The 23,590-nt window shown below is 44.1% G+C and overlaps 5 protein-coding genes across 5 annotated transcripts; 2 read left to right on the forward strand and 3 right to left on the reverse strand.

Moving 5' to 3' along the window:
- Window positions 1–549: 549 nt before the first annotated feature.
- On the reverse strand, window positions 550–4,306 carry LY79DRAFT_695737 (fungal-specific transcription factor domain-containing protein; the record flags this gene model as incomplete). Its single annotated transcript, XM_060564826.1, has 3 exons — window positions 550–806; window positions 2,130–2,274; window positions 2,329–4,306. 3 exons carry the CDS (start codon window positions 4,304–4,306, stop codon window positions 596–598), a joined length of 2,334 nt encoding a protein of 777 aa, XP_060409810.1. The 3' UTR covers window positions 550–595.
- Window positions 4,307–5,336: 1,030 nt separating this feature from the next.
- Window positions 5,337–7,488, forward strand: LY79DRAFT_566557 (CoA-transferase family III). Its single transcript, XM_060558831.1, has 4 exons — window positions 5,337–5,947; window positions 6,019–6,317; window positions 6,388–6,882; window positions 6,934–7,488. The coding sequence occupies exons 1-4, from the start codon at window positions 5,593–5,595 to the stop codon at window positions 7,477–7,479; spliced, it is 1,695 nt and encodes a 564-aa protein (XP_060409811.1). The 5' UTR covers window positions 5,337–5,592; the 3' UTR covers window positions 7,480–7,488.
- Window positions 7,489–15,211: 7,723 nt separating this feature from the next.
- Window positions 15,212–16,830, forward strand: LY79DRAFT_566563 (dioxygenase). The gene is made up of 5 exons (XM_060558832.1): window positions 15,212–15,710; window positions 15,768–16,006; window positions 16,059–16,171; window positions 16,224–16,304; window positions 16,364–16,830. The coding sequence occupies exons 1-5, from the start codon at window positions 15,439–15,441 to the stop codon at window positions 16,544–16,546; spliced, it is 888 nt and encodes a 295-aa protein (XP_060409812.1). The 5' UTR covers window positions 15,212–15,438; the 3' UTR covers window positions 16,547–16,830.
- On the reverse strand, window positions 16,831–17,706 carry LY79DRAFT_652642 (family 61 glycosyl hydrolase; the record flags this gene model as incomplete). The annotated part of the gene is made up of 3 exons (XM_060562584.1): window positions 16,831–17,022; window positions 17,082–17,349; window positions 17,403–17,706. The coding sequence occupies 3 exons, from the start codon at window positions 17,704–17,706 to the stop codon at window positions 16,833–16,835; spliced, it is 762 nt and encodes a 253-aa protein (XP_060409813.1).
- Window positions 17,707–18,538: 832 nt separating this feature from the next.
- On the reverse strand, window positions 18,539–21,057 carry LY79DRAFT_524266 (OPT family small oligopeptide transporter; the record flags this gene model as incomplete). The annotated part of the gene is made up of 3 exons (XM_060555615.1): window positions 18,539–18,747; window positions 18,804–20,721; window positions 20,785–21,057. 3 exons carry the CDS (start codon window positions 21,055–21,057, stop codon window positions 18,539–18,541), a joined length of 2,400 nt encoding a protein of 799 aa, XP_060409814.1.
- Between the last annotated feature and the right edge of the window lie 2,533 nt (window positions 21,058–23,590).

Below are 23,590 nucleotides of genomic sequence, written 5' to 3' on the forward strand. Positions count from 1 at the left end.
TTCGATCTTCTAGATAACACTTCTATAAAATCTGCCATCCATGTTCAACACAACTTCTCCTTCTATTTGTTTTCCTTAACGCGCATTATTAGTACAGGCTACTGACCCACACCTATCCCCAAATTCTTGTGTTAGTCGAGGAGGGAGAGAAGGAATAATCAGAGGGGGTCAAAGGCAGAGTCGCTATGAGAGGTGGCAGAGACGGGACGGAGAAGAGTGCACAGCCAGAAGACGAGGGCACTTACCGGCAAACTAGTGTTCTCAGTTCGAAAATCGAGGAGAGAATATCATAAGGTCACTCACAGACATAGGTATACCTCTGAGAGGTCCCTTGCCTTCTGCAAGTCGGGAGTTGGTAGTTGCGAGAGAAGAAACCAGAGGGTGTCACTCAGACCCAACCCACTGTCACTAGATGACCCCTCTAAGAATTCGAAGATAACTTGGCCGATGTGCCTTGCAATTTCACATCTGAATGCAAGGTTTCTATGGGCACAGGCCCATATCGTGACACAATAACTAAACTGGATCGCGCTGCGAGAGGTATGATGTCTCTGTTGCCACCAGTGATATGTGTATCGCCAAGAAGAGTGGCTGCTTATTGTACATAGGCATGTGTCGATTGCTGGCTTATTAGAGCAACCTTAAACAGCTTCTCGCCCTCGTCTGTGTACTTGACGGCAACTTCTACCAGCTGCTTTAGCTTGGGGAAGATATAGTCGCCTTCGGTGATCATATTGAAGTATTGTTGCAGACCGGCGAAGCCACCGATCTGGAACCCCTTGGACTTAGTCTGGTCCACAGCATCACTGGTATAACTCTCCAAGCCACCGAGGCCACCAAACTCGATTTTCAAAGACCCCTTCCACATTGCCCTACGTCAGGGTATCAATGTTCTTCTCGATAAGGTTCATAACCTCATAGTAGAAGAGAGATAAACATGTCAGCAGTGACGTACTGCAGAACCGTGAATCGGGCTTAGAAGACGGAGGACTCCAACTTAGCCAGAGCTCCAACTCGGGCTACAGCCCGTGACACATAGTGTAAGATATATAGCAGCACCATAAAAGAAACCTGAAAACTAAAATAATGTCAACACTTATAGGGCTGGAGGAGGTCAGCGGCGTGAAAAGCTATCGACAAAGGGCGCGAGACCCCGGGCTGATTGGCCGGACGAGCGCTATGCAGGCCGCGCGGGTACTGGGTAAGGGGAGATATAATTATGTGTAGGGAATTTAAGGAGCGAGGCCTGTCGCTAGATCGGTGGGTGCCGCTTTCTTTTTTGTCCTCTTTTCTCTTGGCTGTCATGTTTTGATATCGGTCGCCGAGACATGCTGTGAGGTGGGAGGTTGGGAAGAGTTTTGGGAATACCGCCAATAGTTGCTGCTGCTTCTGTTTGGGTGTATGTAAACCCCTTACCTGAACGGCGTGTTTCTCTCTGAAATCACCTGCTCGGTTAGTTGCTGATAATGGGATTGTGACACCCCCTTACAGTCTGTACCGCACCTTCTGTAGCTCTTTATTATTTAACTTACAATCTAGTCTTCGAATACCTTTTGGTATCTAAGTTGATAATCTATTCCTAAGAAGGTATATAAGCTACCCTTGAATTTTTTGACTACGTTCCTAATTACTAAGTCGCTGATAGAATAATAAGCTGACACTACTATTACTAAGTATTGAACTCAGCTATATGTTACGAGCAGGTCAGGACAACCAACTGCACCACAAAGCAAAAGCTTCGGTAATGATATGATCATTCCCTGTCCTGCATTACATAGTGACGCCGGCTAGCATCCATTGGTTGGACCGTAACACTATCTCTACTCTTGGATTACTAATTGTAAAAATTCAATAAAATAGGATTCTTATTTATTTCTCAAGTCTAGATTTGAAATTTATTGTATAATGCCCAACTTAGCTAAAGAAAAAGAGGACTATTCGCCTGGGATACGTAAGAGATGTATCAGTATTTCAATCACTTGAGAACTAGACGCAAAACTGGCACATGAAGATTTTGTGCCTCAGGTAACAGATCTTCCTAATCACTCGCTCATTTTTCAAGCTATGCACCTATCACCGTAGTTACTTATTTCTAGCATGGAGGTTCCAGCAAAGCGCTTGGGTCGGACAGCATCATATCATCCGCGTAACTTAGATGCGCCATGCTAGCATCCATGGTGGGGAAGAATGGCATATCTTGTCCATACGAATCGAAGAGTAGGGTTCTGGGTGAGATCGGTATCAAGATATTCGTCGACGGCGTAAGTGTCTGGACTACAGTTGATCCTCGGCTAGCTTCAATGCCAGTAACGTGCGACTCAGTCGTACTTCCAGTCGATAACGAGCCACTTTGACTCATGCTGCTTGTCTCTACCGCCTCTGAATGGGTAATTGCTGTGTCCCTGGAATTTCCATTGACTCGAGGGCAAAGGCTCGGCTCAAACCTGGATGTTTCTGTTGACAAGACTCCTTCGCGGAGGCTGCCAAACAACTCGCCAACGAGCATTCTTTGGAACTCCATCTTTTTTCGGACTCTTTTTTCCCTGTGAAGCGCGCAAGCGCTCTGAAGATGTTCCACGATTGAGAGCTCTCTGTTTGCAACAGGGTCTTGTCTGCTGAACTTGCGTAGAAGCGCCTGTGCGTCATTCAACCCATGATCCAAGGGAAAGGTGCTGTCTAAGTCACCGAAAACTGCTAGCCCAAGGACTAGTGCTGATACAAATACGGAGTTAACCAGGAAGGGGTGCCGTTTAGCAACAGTCGTATCTGGAATGAGATCGGCCAGAAGTTCAACTGTGCGAATTGCCGAGTCCACGCAAGCATACACAAGAAGCTGATCCGACGGCGATGAGCAGAACGGGTTGTCATAACTCCACGTTGATGGTGACTGAGACCGCGCAACGTTTCTCGAAACAAAGTCGATGAGAAACGGCCGTGAAAGGAGCATTATGCTCCAGTAGTATGCTTCCTTCATGTAGTAAAGCCCCATGTTGGGATATGTTTCGTCTTCTACATCGATGGGGTCGTTCGTGTTTACACCATCAGCAGCAAGACTACCGCTGAATTTTGCAGCCCAGCGGCGATGTTGCTCACTGATTCGCTCTAGAGCATCGGTCGATACCATACGCTTGGCGTAGACGTCGTTGAGAATGGACTCAAGGATGGCGCAGAGATCCAGGGAAGCCGAGTAATCTTCCGTGCCCGCCGTATCACGGGTCTCAGAAGTGGCCAGTGGACGACCCAGGGAGACGCTCAAGAATAAGTCGAGGACACGGAGGGCTCTCCATAACCGCTCCCGAGTATCTTGCTCTTGCGCCGAGAATAGCGTGGGATTGTCTTTCCGGTGAATACCCAGCGTATACGCGGCGCGGACAGCGACGCCCAAGTGCATGAAAGCCGAGTTTCGCCGCGATGCACCGAGGAGGTAGATGGTGATGAGGACATAGCTGCGCACTGTGTTGTATGTCGGGTTCTCCATCAAGTACGAGACGGCCAGAAACCGCCCGTAATGGAAATATTTCTCAGAATCAGCATCTCGATCTTCAGGGCAGCGTTGTGCTCCAATGCCAAGTGCAAGAAAGAAGATGCAGCTCATTGCCTCTTCGTCCTGACTAGCGGGGTCTCCGCGCAACCAGTTTTCAAGGTCCTTTCGAAGCATCGCCTCGTCAAAGATATCAAGAATACAGTTGGTTGCTCGCAAATACCAACGCAGCAGGTATCTTGCCTGTTCATCACTGGGCTTCGCCGGGATATCTGCCGGGTTTGTGATAATCCATTTCGAACGTCCTTCTGGGGTCGCCTCAACCATGATATGGCGCAGAGGATCGTCTGTAAAGGGACATGATCCTACAAGGTCACGTACCAGGCGGCGGATGACTTTCAAAAAAGCCAAGTTGGCTGCATCGCCAATGAACATAAGGCGGCCTTTCCCATCTGCTATGAGTCTGGACACTTGCGGTACCACAGCAGACCGAGAGAGGTGGCTGATTTGTGGACAAGCGCGCTGGCGATGGCTTTGCGAAATGCCATTCTCGTGGAATGAGGCGGCTGGTCTGTACGGGCTGAAGTGGTCTTGGCTGGCTGGGCTTTCGTCAAGGCCACGACAGTCGGGAGTTTTCGCAGACAGAGGGTCGGCAGCAGCAAGGTTCGTTGGTAGACCGGCGAAAGCACAATCGCCTTCAACTCTACGGATCACGCACCTTCTGCAGGGTTGCTGACCATCGCAGCGCTCCTTGCGCCGCTTGCAATTCCCGCAGGCCTTAACACACCTACGCCGTTCGCTCTGACGGACCTTTTTCGTAGGCATTTTGCGTCTGTTAACCTGTCGAAGAGGTCTCCTCTGTGATCGCCAGAATGACAGCTTACCACAGCTCATGGGCAGCCAGCAAAACAAACCAGTGACAGGATGGGTTGGGTCTTGGGCCAAACGCTGGCGTAAGACGAGGCAATGAAAGATCCGGGGTAGGGTTTCTTAGCTTCCGCGCTTTTGCGGGGGGCACATTTCCAGGGGTCCTGGCTCACTGACATTGCCTCCAGACTCAAGGTCGTTGGTACAAAGGAGTGAAATTGAGAATATCGAAGCTGCCCGAGGTAGTCAAGCGTACGAGCTGAGGACCAACAGAAGGTATTGGGACCTTGTTTATGCAACAATTCTCGTTAACTGGCTTGCTTGGAAAAACGATTTGTTGGGATTGATGGTCGGCCACTTGTTTGGCAGACATTGCCGCCCCGTATCGGCAATCAACGGCACGGACCGCTATTATTAAGAGCAACAAACATTGTCTTATACAACTATCGTCTAGCATCCGCAAGTACCTCTACCGTGAGACCGTAGCCTTGCTATTCAAAATTTGATTTCTGATATCCCGACCAATGATGACGGCCATGGCAGCTTCCCCTCAGGCGGTGGCAGGGACAGGAGACGTATAATAACCAAGATTTGGAGATCACGACTGAAAATAACCAACAAAGACCCACGAGAGCCATTATTTTGATCATATTACGACATCCGATATCGTATTCTCTGACCAATAAAACACTGAAACCCAGTGCCTTACCCGACGTTACGTTAGTTCGATGAAGCCCTTATCCGACAACATGATATTTTCCCTCAACGTGAATGGCTCACGTCCAATTCTAAGCGTCTGAGCTTGAACCCCCCTCATCCGCACCGCCAAAAGCCCCAACTTAGTTCGCAGTAGTGTCCAGGGACCCCGTTTCCGAAACGATCGGAAACCGGGGTTTTGAACGGAACCCCCATTTGCTGCCATTGGGCACAGGTACTCCCGCCCGATTCTCGCTGCGGGTCCGACGTTTCGACACTCATTACTGTGACGCAGGCAGTCTGCGAGCTAGGGTGTTGAATTGGACAAGCAAGGTAGCACGGCGCTTGAAGCTGAAAGGTGGAAGAAATGGGCCTCCTTTTCTGAGATGTTATTGATCGCAGTTTGGATGGCGGAAGTGCAAGGGACGTTCTCCGACAGCTGGAAATTTGCGGGTGTGTTGTTTACTTCTGAATAGTAATACCCGTCTTCGTGCGTGTCCACCATCTCGAAGGTCACCTCTCACCACCAACATCATACCTCTATCACAATGTCGAACGGAGGCTACTCGTCTATCGTCGAGACGAAGGGCATCTTGGAGCTCGTTCTCAGTCAGGTGAAGATCCCAGCCGAGGCCGAGCGAATCGCAAGGGATGCGCAGTTCTCAGCATCTCGCGACTTGCCTTACTTCCCGGTCCCGCTCAAGGAGACAGAATTGGCCTCAGCTTTAAAGGCCATCGAAGGTGGTGTGGCCGCCGCACTTGCGACTACAAAGGATGAGAGCATCAGGAATAACAAAATTTCCGTAAATTTGGAGAAGAGTACCGCATTCTTGTTTCAAGCTTATCTGGCAACCGTTGGTGGTTACGGCAAGTTGGATCACGAGGTGAAGCAGTTTTTGAAGGGTGAGCTTCACATTCTGGATTGGATCTACAACGAGAATAGTTACAAGATGAATCAACTAAACAGTATACAGATACGGATCTGCTTCAGGCCCAATCGGACCCTTATCGTCGCATGTCCGCCAACTTGTATGAAACGAAAAGACCAGGCGAATACTATCATATCCATGGATCTCTGGAAGCATCGGTCACGCTCCGTATGATTGGCCTTGAGCCTTTCAGGCCAGATCTGAAATCCCACGAAGCAATAGTAGAGACAATAGAGTCTCATGTCAAGGACTTCACAGTCGATGAGCTGGAGCGTATGAATGCAGATAAACGCCAGGCGGGAGTCCCTGTTCTCAAGCATGATGATTTTATCAGGACGCAGCATGTAAGCCATGATAACTCGTATTCACTTATTCGTGGAATTGGCCGTTGTTGAGTTGTTGATAATTCGATAGGGCACGACAAATCTCAAATTGCCGCCATGGAGTGTGGATGCTCTGGAGGACTCGACACCACCAGCGCCTCTCCCGGTCACATCAGATCGCAGAATTCTGTCTGGGGTCAAGGTGCTCGAACTGTGCCGCATCATCGCCGGACCGGTGATAGGACGTATCCTGGCCGAGTACGGCGCCGACGTTTTGAAGATCACGAGCCCGAACCTCAGCGATGTCCCCTTCTTTCAGGTCGACGGTAACATGGGCAAGCACGCTGCGGATCTCGACCTCAAGACTGAGCAAGGAAGACGACAGTTTGAGAAGCTTTTGGCTGAGGCTGATGTCGTTCTTGACGGTTATCGACCTGGAGCGCTAGAGAAGCTTGGCTATGGTGCAACTGCGCTAACGAATCTGGCCAAAGAACGCGGCAAAGGCTTTATTTACGTGAACGAGAATTGCTTTGGCTATCAGGGAGAGTGGTCGCAGCGCCCCGGATGGCAGCAAATTGCCGACTGTGTAAGCATGAATTGTTCTTTTTAGTTTGAATGATGACTAATTCGGTGGTAGGTAAGCGGAGTAGCATGGGAACAAGGTCATTTCATGGGTCTTGATGAGCCAGTCGTGCCCCCATTCCCAATTTCTGACTACGGGACAGGATGCATGGGCGCCATCGCTGCACTGACCGGCCTCTATAACAGAGCGACTCAAGGCGGATCTTGGCACGGAAAGGTATCTCTCCTTCAATATGACCTACTCCTTATCAAGGCTGGGCAATACCCCGACGACGTCAAGGATGAACTTCGGAAGCTAGCAGGTGATGACTTCCTTTCCCTGAGGCACAGCCACAGCGTCGACCAGATCTCGGGAACGGCCCTGAAAGCCATGAAGCGTTACGCACCGGCGTTATTCAATTCACCAGGTATCCGGGAGAAATGGTACTCCAAGAGATACAGGGCTGAGGTGGAGGTCGTCAGGCCCGTAGTAGAGATAGAAGGTATTGATATTGGGTTCAAACGAGCTAGTAGGCCCAATGGCACAGATGAAGCGAGCTGGAATTTCGGGCCAGAAGAAGATTGCCGTATTTCTTACTCAAACGAGGGTTCCAAAGATTAATAAATGACCTAGAAAATAATTTAAATAGATTATACATCTGTCACAAGGTGATATAAGGCGTTATTTGTGTTGTATACAATTAACGGCGTTGTCTTTTACGTGACAGTTATAAGCCTAGTGTTGCAATGTTGACTATCGTAGATAAATATCGGAGTTATTAGGTTAACCCTGATGACTTATTGCTGGCAAATCCTCAGATATTTAGCCATAGATTCTCTAAGGATTTGTAGGTAATAAGTTAGTTATTTAACTAACTAACCTACAATAATTATCCTTTTTTTCTTTATATATAATAGAGAACTACAGTTACCCCTATTATTTATTAATTACTACTAATATATATAGTTAACTATATTAACCTATCCCTTAGTGTTACTAACACTAATTAGTAGTTAACTTTACTATTAACTATGTAGGTTAACTTTACTATCTAAACTATAGATTAGTAAGGTCTATAAAAAGAGGTAATTATTATTAGTTAATTATTTATACGCCTAAAGTAGGCAAGTACTAAAAAACGCCTCTATAAATACCTTTACTATAATAGTTTATACTAATTACCTATTACAATAGGTTAATTAATAAATCTATAACTAGTCCTCTTAACTAGTAGAAACCTTATTAATTTATGTCTATTATATAAGCTTTATTACCTTTAGAAAAGCACTTTTAACTATAAAAAACCCTTTACTTTATATACCTATAGCTAACTAGTAATTATTTACTATATCCTATTTATTATAAGCTCTTTAGCTTACTAACTTTTTTTTCCTATATATATACTTCTTTTATTAACTAATAGCGTTAATAAGTTACTAACGTAATAGCCTATTATTTTTCCTTCTTTTACTAACTAATAGTATTAATAAGCAGCTAATGCAACAGCCTATTGTTTTTCCTTAAGTTATTTATCTATAAGAGTATATTTTTCCTTAGTTGTCTATACTACTAGCAGTAATCCCTCTAATAAATATATATACCTCCTAGTCTACTAGAAGAAACGCCTATATTTAAGAGGTTATTAGGCTAACAGAGGGCAACAGTAAATAACACTGCGCCTATAAGCAGAAGACCTAAGCTAAGATAAGTAAGTATAATAAGCTTATAAGTAAGTAAGGCTTATAAGCTACTACCCTATTACCTATAAGGTAACAAGAAGAGGTTTATAGTAAGTATAATATACTACCTAACGTAAGGTAGTAAGTAGTAGTAATTAATAATATCTTTACTATACTTACTAACCTTATATAATATATTCTCCTATAGTAATAAGAAAAGGACTATATTAAGAAGTTACTAACTAACCTTATAAGTAAGCAATAAGCTTTTACACTTAACACTATTGCTATATTTTATATTAGTAGTTATAAGTACTATAACTATATTAGTAGTAAATTACTTTACTACACCTATAAGGATTTTAGTAAATAGTCTATAAATAACTTTAAGGTAATTAACTAGAAGGTCCTAATAAGCCTATGTAACTTCCTTGTTAATTATAGTATATAGGTTAACTATAGTAAACACCTATTAATTACTTAATGTATATTTAATACTCTATAATAGGAGGAAGGCGCCTACTAGACTAATAAAATAATTACTATTATTAAAAGATTATCTTATAACTTTAAACTACACTTTAAAGACCTTTACTTTATTAAGAATATCTAAGGTTATAATATAATCCTATATAATAAAAAACTAGCTAAAGTGCACCTATTACTAGTAGTTACTTATTAGACCTTCTATAATAACCTAACCTTTACTTTACTACTGCTTTTATTAACACTAAAACCCTATATAACAGCTAAAATCTATAGCCTATATATAATAACCACTATACTACTATAAAAGCTCTTATTAACTATAGTAATATTAACAGTAATATTAAGGCTAATACTAAAGTAAATAAGTAACCTTATAAAGATATACTCTAATAACTAGGCTATAAAATACACTAGTAGCTAGTATAAGACTATTAACTTAAAATTACTATTATTCTATAACCTTTACGTCTAAGTAGGTATAACGTAAGACTACTATAGAGTAGTAATTTAAGTAATACTCTAAGGTAAACTATAAGAGTATTATACTTTTACCCTCTACTAATAGGCAGGTAATTTTAACGCCTTAATAGTAAAGCTTAAAGAATAATTTAAAGGTAATAAGGTACACTTAGCCTATATTACTAAGCTTTATTATATATTATTTAACTTAATTACCTATAAAAACTATAATAAGAATAAGCTTAAGATCCTTAAGTTACTTATTAAAAGAGTTACTAAGCTAGTTAAAGTAACTACTTATAATAGCCTACCTAAGGATAAAGATTATTATAAGTGCCTTATTACCTATTACTATAGTATACCTAAGTGTACTATAGCTCTCTTTAACCTACTAGCTATATTCTATAGCCTCTATATATAACTATATAATAAAGTAGTAAATACCTTACTTTGCTATAAGCTACCTATGTAATACCCTATAGATAAATCTACTATAGAGGATAAGTAATTTTAGGTTAACTATAAGTATAATAGTAGCTATAATAATTATACTAATCTATAGTAAACATAAGGTTCTTTATAAAGTAACTACTATAGTAAAAACTAGTGTAGTAATAAATTAACTAAGAAGTGCTTTATCTATAGTAAGCCTAGTTATTAGTTAACTAAGTATACTAAAGAGGAGCAGTAATCCTTATTTAACTAGTATAAAAGCACCTACTTTATATAAGCTTTACTAGCTACCTTTAACTACTTTCTTCTTAACTATAAAGGTTATAATATAAGTTATCTTTAAGAAGTAAGTAATAGTAATAAATAACCTATTAGTAATAATAATAACTATATAGATATAGTGTTCTTTATATTTATAACCTTCTTTATATAACTATTAATTAATAGCCTAACTATATTCTCTAAGTTATATAACTAGGTAACTACCTATGCACTTACTTATAAGAACCTACTAAAGGAGCTACTACCTAGTAAGACTATAAAAACTAATAAGATATTTATACTTAATAAGTACTATTTAGTATAACTTTTTATAGTATTATACTTAACACTAGTGTAGCTAAGAAATTAACTACTAGCTATAAGTAATACTTTACTCTCTAGTGCTACTTAGGTAAAAAGATACCTATAGATACTACCTAAGTAAGTAAAGTAAGTATTTACTTTAGTAGCAGTAATTACTTTAAATCCCTAGGGGTAATTAATATACCTACGCTACTTAGTAACTTTATTTTTTATATAATAACTACTAATACTCTATTTCTCTTCTACTTAAAGGATATAGACTATTATAGTATAAAGTTTAATAACCTTACTAACTAGCTAATCTAGGGTAATAATATTATACCTATTGTTTACTAATTTAGCTACCTATAGATACTTTTATAACTACTAGAGAAGAGTATTACTAGGTAACACCTAATAGACAGTAAATTACACTAAATCTACTAGTAATTTAGCTACCTAACTATTTAGTAACTTTATAAGTTACTTAAACGTACTAAAGAAAACACCTCCTTATTATTAATTAAAGCTATTAATAAGTACTATTACTACTACTAATTATACTCTAAAGCCCCTAGTTACTTTAAGTTTATACTATATAATAATAATAAGTTTAACTATAAATCCTTATTAATATAATATATCTTAATAGTAATAAACTAGTACTTTATATAGTTAATATAGTAATAGTGTTTAATATAGTAAGATTCTTGTAATTTATTACTATAGAATACATATAGGAAGCACTATAGATATACTAGATTAACGTATATCTTAGCTTACCTAATTAGATAATAACTAACGCTAGCCTAAATTTTTACTTTAGTAAGTTTAAATATACTACCTATAGGTTATCTATTAAAGTAAAAGAAGTGCTTATTAAAGCCTATTATAGTATTAGTAAAGTTAAGTACTATTATATACCCCTTTACTATACCTATAAGATTATTTATAAAAAACTAGCACTAAACCTAAAGTTGCCCTTTAACTTACTATTAAAGTAATTAATAATACTGCTAGCCTAGACAGCCTTGTCCTAACTCTCCTTGTTTTTAGCGTATACCCCTAAATAACTAATAAGTTACTACCTACTATAACTACTATACAGTACACTAAAGTAATTAAGAAAGTAATAGCTATAGTGCACTAAATCTACATAAAGTAATAGCTTTATAAAGCACTAGCTATATATAATAGCCTAGATTTAACTAATACTATTGCTTTACCCCTTTAATCCTTGTCTATATATAGTATAAGAAATATAGCTAGTAAGGCCTATTTTACCTTATTACTAATAATAGTACTACTTACACTATTAATTTACTCTATAGCCTATATAACTTTAGGATTACTATAGTAAAACTCTACTATATAGAGGAAGGTTAACTAGACCTCCCTACGCTAAATAAGTACACTAACTACTCTACATAAGCAGAAGATAGTCCTATGTACACTATATAAGCACAAGAAGACCCTATAGAGATACTTAACACTAAAGAAGAAGTATATAATACTATTATTATTAATAATAAACTACTATAAAGACACTATAGTTACCTATAAAAGAACCTAATCCTTATATTTTTGTAAAAATATACCTTACTATAACTATAGCGTTCTTAACTACAAAAGAAAAGTAGACTACACACTTATTATTAAGCTATATAAAAAAGGGATTATTACTATGCCTAGTAAACCTTTTAAAGAATCTAATAAGGTAAAGTAAAAGCCCTTGTTAACTATAATATATTTTATATTATTACCTATAATAAGAAATCCTATAATAACACCTATATATTTAAATTATATATAGTCTATAAAGTAAAGGGTAAAAATAAGTAGCCTTATAAGAAATTATAGCTTATTATCTAAGGCTATATAGATAATAGTAAAGAAATAATTCTTATATAGTTGCCTACTATTTAGTAAATAGCCTAGTAATTAATCTTACCTTTGCCCCTTTACTGCTTTAATATAGATTTCTCCTCTAGTTATATAATATTACCTAGGCATATACTTAATTAGTAATACTACTAAATTATATTATTTTTACCTACCTGCCTATATAGATTTACTATCTTTACCTAGTAAATATAATAATAATAATAACTAAGCTATTATATAGTATTATAAAGGTAAAAACCTACTAGTAGGCAATATATAACTACTATTATAGAGAGAATCTTTAGATAGATTTATTAACCTTTAACCTTTGCCTATTAATATTATTACCTAATAATAGTAACTTTAGATTAATTAGTATATAAATAGATAATATAATTAGCCTTATAGATAGTAAATTCTTTGCCTATAAAGAAAAGGAGCTTAAGAAGGCTACTTTTATAGTAAAACCTAAGTAGTTACTTATAGCTAATAACTTTATTACCTTTAACAGTAGTGTGTTATTTATTACTGCTAATAGAGAGCTTACCTTTTGCTAGAAAGGCTAAGGTAAGAAGCTTTAACTTATTAATAAGAAATTACCTACTGCCTAGTAAGATTATGTCTAGTAATACGCCTATAGCGTATATATTGCTTTTATTTACTAACCTAAAGCTTACTTTAACTATTTAGTTACTACTTAACACTAATTACCTATAGTAGAGGAGATTAAAGCACTAAACTACTAAATTAAATAGTAAATTAATAACTTTAACTATAGCCTATAATTCTTACTAATTAACCTTGTAACTACTAAGCTTTTTGTATTTATTAATAGCTTATTTATAAATAACTATAACTTTATTTTTAACTTAGCTTTATTATAGTCCTTACTAATAAATAAATTATTAAGTAACCTACTACTAACAGTAAAAGCTTTAAATTAACTAGTAATATTGTCTACTTTAGTTTAATAAAGTATAAAAGAGTTATATATAGTGTACTTACCTCTAAGGTCTATAGGATAATTACTAGCGCTAACGTTGCCTATATAATTAGTACTACTCTTATAATAATTACTAACTACTTTAAGCTACTGTAAATACTTATAATACTCTATACTAACTTATACTTGCTTTATAAGTGCCTTATAAAGCTTAGTACTATAAAGGAGAAGTAACTTATAATAGATATTATAGCCCTTTACTAGTTATATAAATGCTATAAGATTTTTAAGATATAATAGATTTATAGCAGTAATAACCTAGTAGATAGATTTATAAAGTTATTATTAAATAATATATTAGGGAAGCTAGTTAGTAATAGGCAGTTAGAGATATAAATAAATAAATAGGTTTCTTATATATAATAGACTATATAAGTAAAAAGTATTAAATACTTTTTAGCTTCTTGTTTTTATTATGTTTTTTAGCTATTCTTTTAGATATAAATAATAGGGGATTTCTAGCACTATAGAAAGTTGCTAGTGTTATAATATTAACTATTGCAGATAAATATTAAAGTTATTAGGTTAACCCTAATAACTTATTACTAACAAATCCTTAGATATTTAGCTATAGATTCTCTAAGGATTTATAGGTAATAAGTTAGTTATTTAACTAACTAACCTACAATAATTATCCTTCTTTTTTTTATGTATAATAGAGAACTATAGTTACCCCTATTATTCGTTAATTACCACTGATACGTACAGTTAACTGTATTAACCTATCCCTTGGTGTTACCAACACCTAGTTTGCGCTGTGTACCTCAATAGTAGGACAGGTCGCAAATACTCCACCTAAAGGCAGACAGTAACCACCTAGACTTTAGCAAGATGTACCTAATTAGAAGGTTAACAAGCGTTGTAGCAGTATCTGCCCTAGGGGAGGAGTTCTAAGTGTGTACAGTGGGGTGCTATAAGTCTCCTGACAGCCTATAGTGTACCACACAAAATTCACTAAACTCAGCACTTTTATACCATAGTATCTTAAGGTTATTAAGATAAGTAATATATTTTCTATAGATACATGAAAATAAAACTTTAACTTGTCTAAGGAGTATAACCTATATAGTTCAAGAATGCCTATTTTAGTGAGAGACTGTAGGCTGTCAGGAGAATTATTGCGCCCCACTGTACCTTTGGGGGGCTGTAGAGGCTTCCTTCCTAGAGCAGATCTACATGAGCAAGGCTACCTGTGATCTGGGGGGGCGTGTCACAAGGTAATATAAAGCGTTAGTTGTGCTGCCCGCAATTAACGGCGTCGTCTTTTGCGTGACAGAAACCAAGTCACAATTAGGCGACAGTGCGGCAAAAAAGCCAAAGACTCCATGATCGCACGTATCACGGCACAGCAGACGTAGGCTTTTTCATCCCAAATTCGGTATACTGCTGAGGAGGAGAATCCCTGGATATCACGCCTCTTATTGAAGTGCCAAAGTTTTAACAGGATCCGAAGTCGCTCCAAAATGGGAGTACCTCCACTTTTGTAATTTTGACACTTGTGTCCTCAGAGTCACCCACAGAAGTTGGGTCCTATGTGATCACAAATGTCAGTCAGTTGCCAAACTGACACTTTGCTCGTGACGACGCAAAACAAGGCTTCCAAAGTGCGGGTTTCCCACAGAGCCATGATGTTTTTTTGGCGGTCTGGCGCACGCTGTAACGCTGTGTGCGTGCGTGTCAAAGTGTGCACGTCTGTGGCATCGGCAGATTGCGCTCCCTCGCGTCGGATCTCCCTCCCCTGTATCCGAAATGAGAAACTCTAAATAGGCTGGCAACCCCCTCCCGGATCCGGGGATGCTTCCGGTACTGCAGGGGCCGGCGATAGCCGTTGGACACGTGTAATGACAAAGGACCAACGGGCAAGTAATGCGCCCGCTGAATACGATTGGAATAAGTACCTTCGGTGGAACTGCTCGATGACTGTTGTGGTTAGGTGAAGCTATCTTGCTTCAAAAATAATATCGACTCCACAACCAAGCTATCTGACCTTATCCTCCGACCGACCCCGACCTAAGGCGTTCTGGACGGACGCAAAACGAACTTGACAGCATGGGCTCGATGCAGAAGGAAGATGGCCATGCCCAGGGCCTTGGACAGGACTTCACAAAGCAAGTTATCGCGTCTATGGGTAAGGACACAAACCCGAGACTCCGTCAAGTTTTGTCCTCTTTCATCCAGCATATCCACGACTTTGCTCGTGAAGTCGACCTCACCACCGACGAATGGATGGCTGGTGTCAACATGATCAACTGGGCCGGTCAAATGAGTAACGACCGACGAAACGAAGGCCAGCTTCTCTGTGATGTCATCGGCCTGGAATCGTGAGTAGTCATACCATGTCGGGCCCCCTATCGGGTAATGGCTAACCGGAATCCGAGACTCGTTGATGATATTACCAACCGGGTGGCCACGAAGAACGGCGTGCCTGGGACGGCAACAGCCATTTTGGGCCCTTTCTGGCGTGCAGACACGCCTGTCCGTGCCAATGGTAGCACCATTGTTCTCAAATGCCCCGATGACGGAGAGCTCGCGTTCATGTATGGTCAAGTGACCTGCTCCAACACGGGAAAGCCTCTCCCTAACGCGTCTGTTGATGTTTGGCAAGCATCCACAAACGGCAGGTCTATGCACGGTCGTCTTTATTGAATTCATGAGCTGACTGGGATCAGGGCTGTACGAGCAGCAAGATGCGGATCAACCGGAACACAACTTGCGCGGAAAGTTCATTACCGATGAGGAGGGCCGTTACGCGTTCTACTGCCTTCGGCCCACTCCGTACCCAGTACTGCTACTTTTCCCATGTAACGGTGTGCACCTACTGACAACATCTCCAGGTTCCGGGAGACGGCCCAGCCGGAAAGCTTCTGGACCTACTTCACCGTAATCATTATAGACCAGCCCACATTCACCTCATCGTACGTAGATTCCCAGGACCCTTAGCTTCATTCTATGCTCACTCTAACAACGTTTACAGGTTCAGTCAGAAGGATTCAAGTCAGTGACGACACAAATTTTTGACCAAGATTCGGACTACTTGGAAAACGACTCGGTCTTTGCTGTGAAAGATGGGTTGACGGTGAAATTCACCGAGAGGAAGGGCGACCCCAAAGCCGCCAAAGAGCTCGAGTATAACATTCAGTTGGTTTCTGAGAAGTAAATGGGTTGGATTGGACAGGACATTCCTCAACGACATTGCGGCACTAAGAAACGGAATGAGATGATAAAAATGAATTGGGTTCTTGATGAAGAAGAAAACCGTTCGTGATAACTGATTGGGAGGAAACTTGGGAGCAATACTGTTCATTCATCTAGTCTTAGTCAGCTGCTGAACATGAATTTGAAAACGGCGATAGCGAGAGTCTTATTACCAAGCTATGAGTACTCGGGCGACATCAGCAACATTTCAACACCGGCCCTGTGTCTTGTAGACTAATCGAAGCGGCTTAATTGCCGTCTCGCAAATTGCAAGAAAACATCTCAGGGCCGGGTATCTTGTATGGTTTCCCCCGATTAGTAGGCTGGCCGTTGTCATCGTAGATATCGAGAAGTATGCTAGGGTCTGTCGCACTGTAGGCACCCGGGAACTTGACCAGTGACGAAGGCGTTTTCTTACCGTTCCCTTGAACCTGAATCCTAAATATTTCGTTAGAATGGCATCTACAGAGAACATGGTTAGAGAATATTCGTCTCACTGTACACATTCCATATAGAATTGAGCTCCACCAGGAACATAAGCGCTGTGTAAGGCGAGGATCTCCACTCTCATGAGATACTGGCCGGGCGGCACGCAAGATGGCATAGTAAAGTTGTACCATCCCCCGTCCGCAATCAGCTCATCAACAGCCCAGATGCCATAGTTCAGGCCCTTTTGCGAGATTTTGAACCAGTCCAAGGCGCCCTTGGGGTTTTGGTTGGCAGAAACAGCGTCGTCGACCTTGGCGAGGTACACCATGATGGGGCCTGGCGAGAGCTTGTCAATATGAGCCCAACGCCACTTGAGGGGATCGCCACACCTTTGTGGCTCGCAGCAATTGGCTGATCGACGTCGTTCGCATGTAAAGGCTCGTTGATACCACGAGCCCACCACGCACCAACTTTGGCACCGGCCGGTACCGCGACCACAGTCCCATCTTCGTATGCGATGTTCTTGTTGCACGCAAAGTCTGCATCGTTGACGTCCTCTATGGGATCGGTGCTCGCGGGCCCGCGGATACCCCTCAGCCAGCCTTGGTCGGCTCCATTGACGGCCAGCCGCTGGAGGATGGAATGCGCATTGGCGAAGACGATAAGGGGAGCGACTTGAGCGAGAAATTTCATTTTGCGGCACAGGAATGAGCTGCAGGTAATCAGCGTGGCCGGTGAGTGCCAGGCACCTTCATTGCTTGCACTAATGTCTGGTTGTTTATACCCGTACTTGGGTGCCTTAAGATCTCCCTTGCCCCAAGAACCCGAAATGCACAAAATGGAGATATTGGTCAATGGAGCAAACCACGCCGCAGCTAACCCTGGTTGGTTCTTGTGACATTGGGCCCCCCGGGTTCATGGAGGCGAGTAGGGATGTGGCCATTGGCGTAAAGGATTGCAGTTTCAGGAATCGCGGGGCGTTCTTGGAGCTTGGCGATGGGTAGATCAAATCAATACCTTGGAGTAGTTGAATTAGTTTTAACCACTGCAAAGGGAGTGGAACTGATATGTCGCTGATTGCGCTCAGCGGTCACTTTACCAGCCTCAACCTTGCCAGTCACTCTACCGTCTTGCTGTTGGGTCCGGCCGAAATAAGCCCCATGCATTTGCTTCCAGCACATGACAAGTGTCTGCAGTGCCCCTGTACGTTTTTCCGCTTCACAACTCACCGCATCCGGTTTGTTTGTGACGCACAAAGCCATGTTTGTTGTGGTATCTGCAGGACTCGCAAAACATCCAAGAGAGCCGCTAAATACGGTCTGATTTAGGCCAGACAATGATGGTGATGAATCACATTCACAACTGCAAGGAAAGAGTTCGTATGATTAAAAGGGATATCTTGTAATTGTCATATTATCGTGCAAGTCTTATTCACAGCAAGCTTCAAAACGCTCTGCCAACATTACCATACATTATATACTATTCATCCAAACATGCAGCCAAGAAGCTACGTAACACTAGATGTCTACCAGTGGGTAGGTCCGATGAAAGATCCATCATCAGGAAGGATCTTGGAGACGGCAGCGCCATCGGAATCCAAGTTGGAGAAGGGCACGGTGTTACCCCACCAGCTGGGGAACTCCGTGTTGGACAGACCCAATGCGAGGCCTGAGACGACAATGCAGAGGGCAGTACCAATGTCGAGAGCACCGGAAAGGACGTAGTTGTAGCGAGCTGGTACGTTGTCAGTAACACGAACATTTCTTTCAGGGAAGGGAATATAGACTTACTCCACCAGCCAAAGAAGCGCTTACGAACCCACCAGTTGAAGATGAGACCAACAATAACCCACTGTCCCAACCACCAGATGGTCGCAGGAGGGATCATACCAGCAGCACCAAAGATAGCGGGGAAGAAGACGTAGCGGAGCATGCTGCGAGGGTAGCGGCGGGCGAGGAAGTACTGGATGACGGGCAAGACAGCACCAATGAGCCAGAAGTAGTTGACCCAAGAGTAGAGAGCGCCGGCTCCGAACATCCTGCGAGGGCCAATGACACCCCAAATGACACTGGCGTTGTAGAAAGTACGGGCATTGGGGCAAGTAAGACCCTGGGCCTGGGTGGGAGTGCAAACGCCCTCAATGTTGCCACGGAGGAAGTTGTAGGTGGCGATTTGTACCAAGGACAACCACACGACAGCAAAGGTCTGGGCGGCGAACATGGTGCGGGGAGGAATCTTCATGTAGTGGCCAACCTTCATGTCAGACACGTACTGCAAGCCGTTGTAGCAGAGCATGTAGCCCCAAGACTTGAACAGCATCATGGCGACGGGGCGACCGGGGGTCATGTAACCCACAATCATCTCGGTGATAACGTTCAGGCCAGTTTGCTGGTTGGTGACGGCCTGGATGATACCGACAGGCAGAATGAAGAAGGCGCCGATGAAGATGCAGATGATATACGCCCACCAGGTCAGATGGGTGTTCCAGACTTGACAAGCAATCATGCCGAAGGCGAAGCTGATGGCGAACATGATGGAGAACCACCACTCAGGGGCCTCCTTGTACTTACGCATTAGCTTCAGGTGGATGTCGGCTTCCTCGGTGGTAGCCGAGCGAGTGCGGTCAATGATGTCCCGTCCGTAAAAGAGAGCGACATGAACCAGTGTGCTGATCAGAGCAGCAAAGCCCATACCGTAGCTCAGCGAGAAGGCGGGACCCAGGATGAGAGGGGAGTACTCCTTGTAGGCGGTCTCATTGAAGGTGAAATCGGGAGTCAAGATACGGCTGGTGTTGTACTTTTGAGCGAAGTGGTCAAAGTTCTGGTTCGCACTGATGGGCAGGTAGCGGTAGAACTCGGGTCCGCCCCAAGCAAGACCAACACAGCCGAGCAACATGATGATGATCCCGACACCGACATTGGCGATGGCGAAGGCGGGAGTCTGAAGGGGGGAAAGCAGGTAACCGGAAATGGTGCTCCAGTCGAAGGAAATAGGAAGGAGACCGAGTCCGGTTTGGCCACCAAAGACCTGGTTGACGACGACGTTGTTGGGGGCGATCCAGCAGACGAAGGTGAAGATCTGGAGGAACTGGGCAAAAACCTCGGGGATCCACTCGTAGACGAAAGTGCCGGCAGCCACAATGAGGAAAAACTTGTAGCGGCCGATCCTCCAGCCGTTGGTAAGGGCTGGGTCCGAAGACGAGTGATCGTGAAGTGAGTGCATGACAGTGGTGGTGATCAGAGTCGCAGGCCAGACCATGGCGGCGGGCCAGACGAGGTAGCGGCGGAGCATGCCCGCAATGCCAAGACCCATGGCCTGGGTCGAAATGATGAGCAGGATCTGGAAACCCCAGCCGAAGTACTGGTTGTAAAAGATCTCCTGGGCGAGAAGGATGTCGATGGCGTAACTAGCGGCGGAACCGGCAGCCGTCATCATGGTGATGACGGTGTGCTCCTTGGCGTTGAAAGGGCCAGGGTTGGTGCTGATCTCTTTTCCGAACAGGTTGAATTTGATGTCGGGGACGGACTTGGCCCAGGCGCAACCCACGGGGTAGGAGATCAATTGGACGACGGTGGAGGTGATCATGATGGGCGAGCGGCGAAGACCGAGGAGGATGTTGCAGGCGGCGACGATTGTGCACATGAGAGCACCGATTGTCCAGGCGCGGATAGTGTTGACGGGCATATCTTCGTCATCAAACGGTTGCACCTGAGTATCATGTTAGGCATTGTCCCGCAACCGGTATGCCGGGGTGCAGAGAGCACAACATACCGAAGCCCTGACCTCGGGGTAGGGAGAGTCCTCGTGGAGGGCGGCCTCGACGGCAGCCTCCTTCTCGTAGTTGCCAGAGGCGAGGGCACTTTCGGCGGTATCGAGAGTCTCGACGTCCAAGAAGGGATCCCACTTGTGGAGCTTCTTGAACTTCTTGAGCTCAGCCTCGGGGTTGACGGACTCGGTGCTCCCCTGGGCGTCGGTGCCGGTCGCGACGGCGTCGACCACGATGGGTCGCTCCGACACCTTGCCTCTCCACTTGCTGAAGGCCATTGCGTCCTTCTTTTTTTCAGAGTTGGGTTCGGGTTGGTTGCTTTCTCCTCGAGTTCTCGGAGGGAAGAGACTCAAAGAAGATGTTGGCCGGGACAACTGAAGAACTGAGAACGGAGAGGCACAAACGAGGAGAGCATCTTGGGGTATTTAGATGCGCAGTGCGCTATCCATGAGTCTTGCCATGGTCGGCAGGCCATTTCGGCGGCCAGTGGGGTCGAGATACTGACCTGCCCGATGCAGTCGTTCGCGCGACACAAAGCAGGCCTAACCTTGGCAGAGAACTCGGGCGATAAGAGATGAGCGGCCACTGTCCATATGTCGATGGCAAGACGATGTACTATGGTACACCATTACAACCTGGAAGCTTGTTTGCTCGGATATGTTGTGTGGTTCTCTGTTGGCTCGAAACGGTGCATTAGTGTAACTTGACGGCATCCCTCCCTGATTAGTTAACGGGCATGTACCCATGGTACGTTGCACGCAACCGGGGCTCACCTTGCCACCATGTATCTCGAAGGGTGGAAATGATTCGCTCTGGCTGTGCAAAAAGGGGGATGATCGGGTCTTTTGATACGACATCCCGGCACCCATGGCGAGCGAGCTCGAAAGATGGATTCCGAGTTCCGGGGGGCGGGCAGTGTCTGCTCCACTGACTGATAGGAAGCTGACTAGAGCATATTACGATCAAAAGTGCCTGGCGACTCGGGCATGCCACATTGACAAAGAGGGATCCACGCAGCTGACCCATCTCTCCAGCCAGCCAGCCGCCTACGAAGCCGCCGCCATCATCAGGAGCTGTCCAACCTCGGCTGAGGGAAGAAGTCAAGAGGTTGAAGAGGCGGCATTTCGCCAGGAGGAGCCGCCTGCTGAATCGATCGCCAAGAGCTCTCGGCGCCAGGGACAAGAACGGCAAGCCGCACGGTGCCATACAGTAGGCAACGGGGTGGGTGGCGGCGGCCAAGGAACAGACAAGCAACGCCCAGGACGGGTGGCCAAGGTCGGGGAAACGTGGGTGTCGCCATTGTCCCCAGGGGGGAATTCACCGCTAACACCAGAAGCGAAGCTTTCGACCAGGAAGCTTAACTGCCTAGCAACCCACGCCGCCACACCCTTGGCAATGGGTCATGCAGCGGCATCCTAACTGTGGGTTCTGGTGATTGCAAAGGGACCTTGCGGGTCCCCGAGAATAGCCCCTGTCTAGCTTGGAAGCCGAGGCCTTTCGCAGTTAATCATCCGAGATCAATCCCTGCCGAGGGCACGCGAGGCAGTTGGGAGAACAGAGCTCGTCGTTCGGATTCGTCCAAGGAAGGGTTCAGCCGTTAACTGTTCGGGAAGGCAACCCGGCAAAGGCGGCAAACGGCGCCATCCGGCATCATGTCTTACCGTCGAGAAGCCAATCAAGTTGGTGACAGAGGAGCGGCTGGTTCAAAAAGTTCCTCCAACCCACCTCCAGCAGATAGCTCGCCTCTTCCGCCCGCTAAAGACAAAGGTCCCCTCTACGCTCCGTGATTGTGCGCACTTTAGGATTTATGCTGGATACCTGTCGGGCTGATTCGTCCAAACACCGACTCAAATCTGACTTTTCCTATTGGGTGCATGCGCCCTCCCCCCCCCCCCCCCGCCTCCTGTCAAAAGGTCCTTTAGCTATCTATCATGATGGCTCGATTCTTGTTTTTGGTTCACCAAGGTGCTTGACGCGACGTGGATATTATACACTCAGCTATCCGCGCCTGGCCCAAGCGTTCAATGACTCAGTAACCTCGGCATCTTTCTGGGGGTACTTACGAATAGTAGTAGGGTCGCACCGTTGTAAAGCTCCATTCCGATGGCCGAGGCAATACGACAAGTTGAGCGACGATTTCCTTGCCCCCGAGGTCTTCGTATACCGGTATGCTATCCCTTGTTGGAAATAAGGTTATCGGCAACTGTTCAGAATTACGGATTCTCGTACGTAAAGTTCCTGTCATTTCTCCACGTCCCCGCTACTTGGCCGGGACAGCTTGGTTCCAGCGCGCAACAAGTGACAGTGAAATTGGTCATGCGACGACGACCTTCCTCGTCTGGCGATGCTCAATTCCTTCGCAAATTGAAGTCACATCGGATAAGATAGATAGCCTTGGGCTCCTTGGCTCTGCTTTTCGCTCCCATCACTTCATCCAATGAAAAAATCATTAACAGAATGTGGAAACCGTTCATAAGGCCCTATCCATCATATCCGGCCGCCGAAGGGCTATTCCCAGACATTGCCTCGCCCGCCAAGTACACCATGCACCTCCGTCCAGCCGCCGCCGTGTGGTGTTCCGTCGGTATTTTGGGAAGATAGTGACATCCCAAGGGGAGATGCGGGTTAGCCTTGTGGAACTACTGCAGCCTTCCGCCGAAGGCCATGGAAGTCGCCTGACATCGTAAGCGGAGCATTCTCCCAATTTGCTTCTAGAAGGGGGAACTGACGATGAGATAGGCGACCTCGGCGTGGCAACTTCTTCGACCCATAGCTCTTCCGCTATCTCGGGAGCCCGGGCTGGGCACGCGC

This window comes from Colletotrichum navitas (assembly GCF_030913465.1).
Source record: "Colletotrichum navitas strain CBS 125086 chromosome Unknown LY79scaffold_78, whole genome shotgun sequence".
NCBI classification, from domain to species: Eukaryota; Fungi; Ascomycota; class Sordariomycetes; order Glomerellales; family Glomerellaceae; genus Colletotrichum; species Colletotrichum navitas.

What these genes read in the sequence shown, in the direction of transcription:
- LY79DRAFT_566563 (XM_060558832.1), top strand. Translation starts at nt 15,439, where the DNA reads ATGGGCTCGATGCAGAAGGAAGATGGCCATGCCCAGGGCCTTGGACAG. An exon ending in GATGTCATCGGCCTGGAATC is followed by an intron (nt 15,711 to 15,767) that starts GTGAGTAGTCAT and finishes CCGGAATCCGAG; the next exon opens with ACTCGTTGATGATATTACCA. An exon ending in TTGGCAAGCATCCACAAACG is followed by an intron (nt 16,007 to 16,058) that starts GCAGGTCTATGC and finishes GACTGGGATCAG; the next exon opens with GGCTGTACGAGCAGCAAGAT.
- LY79DRAFT_566557 (XM_060558831.1), top strand. Translation starts at nt 5,593, where the DNA reads ATGTCGAACGGAGGCTACTCGTCTATCGTCGAGACGAAGGGCATCTTG. An exon ending in GGTGAAGCAGTTTTTGAAGG is followed by an intron (nt 5,948 to 6,018) that starts GTGAGCTTCACA and finishes AACAGTATACAG; the next exon opens with ATACGGATCTGCTTCAGGCC. An exon ending in ATTTTATCAGGACGCAGCAT is followed by an intron (nt 6,318 to 6,387) that starts GTAAGCCATGAT and finishes ATAATTCGATAG; the next exon opens with GGCACGACAAATCTCAAATT.